This window comes from Euprymna scolopes, chromosome 8, assembly GCF_053919585.1.
Source record: "Euprymna scolopes isolate OS-2025 chromosome 8, ASM5391958v1, whole genome shotgun sequence".
Lineage (NCBI taxonomy): Eukaryota > Metazoa > Mollusca > Cephalopoda > Sepiida > Sepiolidae > Euprymna > Euprymna scolopes.
The window spans coordinates 4617955-4626603 of NC_136489.1; the positions used below are offsets into that span (position 1 = coordinate 4617955).

The window sequence follows — 8649 nt, forward strand, 5'->3', positions numbered from 1 at the left end:
CTATACACCTTGTTTGTTGTAGTAATGAAAAAAGAACACCCATACGCACAAAAACATTCGTGTTGATGGATTGTAACGATCGCGCAAAAGAAACGTAACGAGAAACGAACAACAACGACAAAAAAGAGCCACTCAATTCCGCACTTAGTATTTATTTAACCTGCACTCAACTCAACAGGCGTCTTCGTAGATTCGTATCAAGTGGTCGATCTCCCCCTTCACTCACCCGATCCTTAACCTCGTACATCCTCAACAACCGCATTTTAGTCATTCACCGTCACGCGTGGGTGGCTCCGTCGGACAGTTTCCGTTGAATTTCATGTTTAAACTGACTTCAATGGGATCGTGATCAACAGGGTTCAACTACAGATTATCATTCTGCTGAACGTTTTTCTAGACGCGGGAAAACATTCGTATTTGTATTTTTTTATGCCAGTAGTTCGTTGTATATTTTTAGTAAACGACTTATCAACCCTTTTCAGGACTTTTGTGAAATATTGCATATCTTTTTTGTCAGTCGCGCGATAATTGAGTTTTGGTCGTTTGAATTAGTTTATCTCCCTTCATTACAGAATTGATTACTTGTTATCATAACCATAATTGAAAGTAATTATTCATCTTTACAAAGGGAGATATAATATCTTGAAGGTGCGCATGGAGAAACCGTTTCGAAAGAAACTGTCATCAAAAATGATAATAAAAATCAGAAATTGTAAACATGAAGTAAAATGTGATTAAAACCTCGAGGAATATAAAATATAGCTTGCTTTTAAATAAATACATTTAAATTTTGGTGATAAAAAGCTTTCATTATTATAGATTGCCTATCGATTTTTTAGAGTTTATAAAATTTCGAGTGCAATCAAAGTGCAACAAATAATAACTGACTAACTAAAACTTAGGCCTCTTATTACGGTGGTCCCGATTTCGAATCTCCCTAGATTCAACCACCCCGATGAGTTGTAGACGACGAAACACGTGTCAGTAGATAATTATATTTAAAAATTTATATATATATATATATATATATATATATATATATATATATATATTAGTTATCCCATATTGCTACTATCGTATCCGTCATTTGTCTACCATTTGTGCATACGTCGTCACCGAAGCATGCTGGTATTCTATATTGATACCATCCTATATATATACATTGAGAGCATTGCCAAGGCTGCTGCAAAGAAGGTTGGCTCCCTCTACCGTGCTAGAAAACTACTTACGCCTGACAATATCCTATACCTCTATAAGGCAACCATTCGCCCATGTATGGACTACTGTTGTCACATCTGGGCTAGTGCATCTGCTGCTTGTCTCTCGCTCCTAGACAGGGTTCAAAAGAGAGTCGCCAACCTGATAGGTCCTGAACTGTCATCTAGGCTTCAGCCTCTGTCCCATCGACGAGATGTTGCATCCCTCTGCCTGTTCTACAAATACTTTAATGGTGAATGCTCTGACGAACTGCAAACACTTGTACCTCCCCGACGTAACTACCCCCGACAAACCCGACAAGCTACTAAGTCTCATCCCTTTACAGTAGAGATCCCTAGGTGCAAGAAAGCCTTTTACTCCAATAGTTTCTTCCCCAGAACTGCGGGTCTTTGGAACTCCCTTCCGGGATTCTGCTTTCCCAACTGCAATGATATGCAGAAGTTCAAGTGTAATGTTAACAAACATCTTTCTACTCATCTCCCTTCATAATGACCCCGCTAATCAAGTCCCTGATAGTAGCCCCCTGCTTCAAAGTGGCACTGTGCCTTGTTTGGGGTGAAAATTGAATTAAAAAAAAAATACATTAGTATGTATTTTTGTAATATCAATTGCTCATTTTCTTGATTAAAAATCGTTTTATTTTCTTGCAGTTTTTTTTTGCCACGCGGAATTATAGCCATTAACTATGAATTCGTGCGTAATTACTTTGAAAATATATTTTGTTTTATTTGAAGCTGTGCTTTATTTCTTTAATTTTGACTAACTTTGCAATTTTGAATTAAAAAAAAATATATATATATATATATAATACATAAATTTATTATATCGTAAATTTCCAGCAGTGACTCCATAAACAGCTTCCCTACCAAATATATATTGATGTATAAAGGAAAGTGATTTTTACATCGTAAACTGCTTCAGCAATTGCCGGAAGTGATTCGTGGTGCATTCATTTATTGCACATGAAATTATTCAGAACTGAAAAAAATAAAATCGCAACTGAGAGAAAATTAAACGAATATTTCTTAAATAATCACACATTTTAAATTTACATCATTGTAAATTTATTCGAAATTGAACAATAAGAAATATGTATATTCAAAATTGAGAATAACTGAATTGATTTTATTTAAGTTATTATTTTGTTTATTTGGTTTCATTTGTGAGTTCAACTTTTCATCTTTTGATAAGTTAATTTTAATCATCTTACTCCGTCCAAAGAAAAATGAGACTACAAACATGGTGACACATGGTCCCAGAGAACCAAGAACCTTTCTTTGAACACGTATTTTACAGCAAAAGTAGGCACTTATTTGATTCCCTACGAAAACAAAATGTGACACAAGGTTGTTTTTAATATGGGGGGAGACAAGCTCTCCCAAAGGCGGCACTCTAGAAGTAGAAAAAAATAAAGTTGTCTTAGTATAGACGCCCCCCATTGACTAAGGACAAATTAATTAGTGTGTTGCATCAGAATACCCTGCTCTTTGCTTGTGCCAGGAAAGTATCAGAAAAAATGTTCTTAATGATTTCATAATATATATATATATATATATATATATATATATATATATATATATATATATTGAAGCTCTTTCTGTATTTGACAGACTATGGATACCCACGAAGTGAACTTTTGTGGTAGGAGGTGCGCAGTCTCCAACCACAACTCTCCTTAGTCGACACTGTTAAATACCAGTGGCAAGTAAATATATATATATATATATATATATATATATATATATTATATATATATATTATATACATATATTATATATATAACCTCGTTCGTTTTACTCATATTTTAATATAAATATATATCTACACATCTCTCTCTCTCTCTCTCTCTCTCTTTATATATATATATATATATATATATGTATGTGTGTGTGTATGTGTGTGAATAAGTGTGTGTGCTAATATTTAGATGCTTGTATGTATCCATATGTATTTGTGAGTCTCTGCCACTTGTGCCCTGGCGATTACTGGCTTTGCCGTCTGCAGACTTAGCGACCAGTCGGCGCTTTTAAGCAGACATCTAGTCTCATATCCTTCTCGCAAATATGCAGAGGTGTTCAATTAGGGACCGAATACCTTCAAATTTAGCGGACGCCACTCTCTTACCCGTCAAGTGACGACATCGTAACAAGATGCTTGGCGTGTGTATTCGTCGACCCCAAGGAACCACGACATCCACTTCCCCATCCTAACCCATCCCATCTAGATCATTCATCCTTAGCTACGTACACCACCAGCGTCCAGAAAAAAAAAACCTTGCCTTCTCACCATCATATTTATCCATCTCCTCTACCTGACCACATCCAACCGACCAACCCACCCGTCATTCACCAGGCGGGTCGGATGATCCCCACAACTCCAACTCAAGTTTCCCCCTTATCTGATGTTGGGCGGCCTAATCTTTCTCATCTTGTGTCGAGGCTTTCGTCGACGTATAACTTGTCGACATTATTACTGTTGTGTGGGACTTTAAACTACCTCGAGTTACTTTTAATTTAAAAAAAAAATGTTCACTCGTTGTCACCTTGAAGCCCAGACGGTCGGGAAATACCGCAATAGACCCGGTCTTATTAGGCTCCAAACTTCGGAAAATATGACAGAGGCAGCAGTGACAACAATATCAACAACGTACACGAACATGCACAAACACACAAATACACACACATACACACAAATACACACACATACACACACGCACACACACATACACACAAATACACACACGCACACATAAAAATAGTGTTTGTACACTCGTGTCCTCTCAAGGAAAATTTATATCCAAGACCAATTTAATTTTTAACCTCAGCTCTCCAAATAAGCAGAGATTGATTTTATGGTAGAAGTTTAGTTATGTGCAGTTCTAGGCGGTCTACCTTCCCAGGCCTCGCCTTCTCTCTTTGAGACTGAAGCGTCCCTACCTGGTAATACCGACGGGGCTGCCTAGGTACCTTGTGTAGGTCAGAGTGCTCCTTCCCGTGGTGCTGACTTCTCAATCAAGCTTTCGATCCTGGTGTCTAAGTTCTTGCAGTATGAGAGAAAACTTAAAACGATAACAAGGAGGATATACCATTGTCTAAAAAAGGGGCACTTGATGGAACAAAAATAAAAGTTGGAAAAGCCGAGAAGGAGTTATCTTTCCATAACAGAGAATATAAAATATGCTGCATTAGTAATTTGCGAAACACATTTGGAAATCATCTCCGATTTAAAAGTAATGGAGAACAGCTGAATTTATTTTATTTACTGTTTTCTTTATCTCGTTTCTGATTCAGTTCCGGTTCGTGTTTTTGATGCGTTTATGTTTCTCATCTTAATCCTTCAACACAATAATGAGACTAAACACGGAGACAAAAGGTCCATGAGAACCAAAAAATTTTCATTGAACAACTTGTTTTACATGATGATTAAACGCCATTAACAATGTAATCTATGGCTATTCTTTGTCTATCTTACTTATAATTATGACATTTCAATTATGAAAGCACATTTTTAGGGGATTTGGCATCACCACTTATCAAGGCCCAAAGGCCTCTCCAGGATTAGGATGAGTGTCTGGGGGACAGTAAGACAACACTATGATCAGAAATAGAAGTTGTGATTTTCGTAGAATTTCATTATTTAAGATGGCCGTTCAAGAAGAATTGGTATGACTTCAAGGCGGCCATGATAGGAAGGCGTCCCATTCATTCTTTAAGCACTTGATCTTCACTGCCTCTTTAATACTGACCATAATGCAACAGTCACTCATAGCTTACCATACATAAAAGATCTTAAATGTTTCGAAATTATCTTTATTTAAAAATATATCTTAGCTGCACAATTTAATGAAAAAGTAGTGAATAAAAAAAAATAAGGTAAAAAATATCAATTAAAATATAATTAGCTTTACCATTTACAGTTTTGCCTTTTTTAATTTAACCGGAAACATATCTAGTCGATCTCTAAAAGGAAGTGCAATTTCAGTTAAAAAACGACTCACCAACCTGATAGGTCGTGAATTATCAACTAAACTCTGTCGTGGCATCCTTGTGCCTGTTTTACAAGTATTTCCATGGCAATTGCTCTGATGAGTTCAAAGCATTAGCACCTCTTAGACGGCAATATCCTCGACAAACTCGGCAAGCAGCAAAATCCCACCCTACACTGTAGAAATCCCCAGATGCTGTAAAGTCTTCTACTCGAATAACTTTTTCCCTCGAACTGCTTCAGGTTGGCATTCCCTTCCGGACTCCAGCTTCCCTGACTGTACTGACATGCAGAAATTAAAGTGTAATGCAAACAGATATCTTGCTGCTTAACTCCATAAATATTATCTCTGGAAATCTGATCCCAAACAGTACTCCCTCATGAGTAAATGGAACCGTGCCTTGTTTGGAGTGAAATGACAAAAAAAAAAAAAAAAATAGAAGCAAAAAGAAACTTGCTCTTGTGTGAACATAAATGATATGCATGGACTTTGTAAAATTCTAAACTATTAAAATGTATCATCATAATTCATGGCATCATTATAATTCATGATATCATTATAATTCATGATATTATTATAATTCATGATATTATTATAATTCATGATATCATTATAATTCATGATATCATTATAATTCATGATATTATTATAATTCATAATATTATTATAATTCATGATATCATTATGATTCATGGTATCATTATAATTCATGATATCCTTATTAATGTATTCTCAGAAGCATAGTAAGTAATGTAGGCACATTTGTTATTTTCTTTGTACATTGCCTTTGAGGGCTGCTACGGAAATCCCATCATAATCTCCAAAGTAATGAATTATTAAAATTTTAAACTAATACTTTATTTATTACTTATGCTCATCATGGGACGAGTATACTTTTAGTCTATCTATCTATTTATCTATCTTTCTATGGTTTCATTTGACTTCAGTCGAAGTTCTCAAAAACCAAGGAGCTAACACCATATCTCTTAATGAGATACTTATTCGACTGTTCCGTTGACTTTCTCTTTTACGAGTAAAACACTAAAAAAAATCTACCTAAATGTGCCCCGCCCCACAGAAACTTAAAAATAAGTTTGATAACGGAAAATAATTTATTTATATCGACTTTTGTCTCATATTCAATAATACATTTTGATAAGGATCGATGTGCGCGAGTAAGCGTCAGTAATATATATGTACTTGGTGAAATTCTAAATTTTTAAATTCATGGTTCTGGCTTATGGAATATGTATTCTTAGCAATTGTGTGAGTAATGTAAGCATACAGTTTTATTTTAGTTTTGTTAACTGCGGCGAGGGGCACGAAACAGTACCATATCCAGCAATAAAGAAAAGCCGTTACAAATGAAAAGTAACGCTGTTTCAAACATATATCCAAAGCATTATGTTCTTATAGTTTCAATATTAATGTACTTATTCTTAATATTCTTAGTATATTAAGTATAATTAATTTTTTTTTTATTTTGACAGGGAGCCGAAGTCCACCCCGTCTTACAGCGCAGAAGTGCACGCTTCGAAAACACAAGACAAACCGAAAACCGCGGACCCCTTTCACCACTTCACAGCTCCTAGCCCTAGAGAGAAAATTCAGAACGAAACAGTATTTATCGATCGCAGAAAGGGCGGAGTTCTCGGCGTCTCTTAACTTAACAGAAACGCAGGTGAAAATCTGGTTTCAGAACCGAAGAGCAAAGGCGAAACGTCTGCACGAAGCTGAGATCGAGAAATTAAAGATGGCGGCCAAACCGATGCTTCCGCCCGCGTTGAGTATAACGTTTCCGGCTGCGGCTGCGCTCTACGGCAACCAATCCAGACCTCAGTTAATTCCGCACGCTTTGTTGCCGCCTTTTGGGTTCTACACAACGGGCCCATCTACCATGATTTATCATCATTAATAAAAAGAAAACAACCAAAAAACAAACAAAAAAGATTTTAAATAAAACAGGGTGAATCAGAAGAAAAGTCGACTTGAAGTGCATAGCAAAGAGTGTCAGATAAAAACTCGCACCAACATAAACATGTTTATCCTACTAAACCGGACGTCTAGTTTTAATTAAAAGGAAGTTTCACATATTTTTTTTTAAATACCTATTAAAAAAATTAATGATATTTGATTATTTCCTTTATAAAATAATAAATGCGATGTCGTTATTTCATTGTTTTGAATTTATTTATAAAAAGGATGTTATGCTTAATGAAATGGTTATTGATTTCTTTCTTTAATTTTTAAAAATAGACTAAAATATTTTCAGTGTTTTGAATTTACGAAAGTATTATAAAATGCACCACTATATTAAACGATTATTATTAAACTATTATTATTAAACTATTATTATTAAACTATTATTATGAAACTATTATTATTAAACTATTATTATTAAACTATTATTATTAAACTAATGTACAATACTATTTACTATTTATTGATGTCCATATTTTGAAGAAAAATAGAATGAATTAAAATATAGAATAACTGATTTTTCTATCACGAAAAATTTTTTTTTACATTAAAGACTTTATTTATTATTTTATATAAAAATAATCAATGATCACTTATTTTGGAAAAACACTTTAAAAAACTGTATACAAAACATTGGCATATTTTCTTTGACGACAATTTGATGATTTATTTTTGACTAAAATAGGAAGTCCAGCGTAATAAGCGGAACATATTTTATATCAATGCGATATTTTTATCCATCACCGTTGCTGCGGATTTCGAGTTGCCTGACCTTTTGCACCACCTGAAAGAGAAACGAAACATACAAACAAATAATAACTTTGTATTTCCTGCCGTAAAAGACGTTAAAATTGACTGGATAGGTTTGTCAAAAAAAAACAAACAAACAAAAACAAAACAAAAAACAAAAAAAAACAAAGGATGTTTAAGTGCAGCATGAATATATGTAAAGTCGAACTACCGAACTTTCGCTGTTCGAGACAAAGCCTGTGCGTAAACCTATCTTTATGTCATAACACGCATGCGTTATTTATTTTTCTTTACAAAAGAAAAGCGCGTCTTATGTTACGGTGAAATCCATTAATACATGTACAAATATTAAAGGCGTGTGTGAGATATCGCTTGACTGTTAATCCCATTCTGATTCATGCCTTGAACTATATTTATTGCGGACGTAGCGTTGTAAACTATTCCCAACTTGAATCATTTGGAGTAACATTATTTGTTTCTTTTTTCGGAACCTTTTTTTAATTCACAAAAATGAAAAGAAAAGAAATCTGACGAAATTACAGAGAGAGAGAGAGAGAGAGAGAGAGAGAGAGAGAGAGAGAGAGAGAGAGAGAGAGAAATAAAAATACACAACAAAAAACAATCGATGAAATACAGGAAACTGAACAAAAAAGAAACAAAAAAATATGAACATTAAATAAAAATAAACTAACATACAAACTGATACTAATTGATGG

General features: G+C 34.4%; 1 protein-coding gene across 1 annotated transcript in view; it reads left to right on the forward strand.

Moving 5' to 3' along the window:
- LOC145283489 (uncharacterized) overlaps positions 1 to 7255 on the forward strand; it is a 184096-nt gene extending 176841 nt beyond the window's left edge. Inside the window, exon 2 of the mRNA XM_080132313.1 lies at positions 6694 to 7255. Coding sequence (XP_079988439.1) covers positions 6694 to 7118 — 425 coding nt within the window. The 3' untranslated portion in view covers positions 7119 to 7255. The remainder of the gene's footprint in view (positions 1 to 6693) is intronic.
- Positions 7256 to 8649: the final 1394 nt, after the last annotated feature.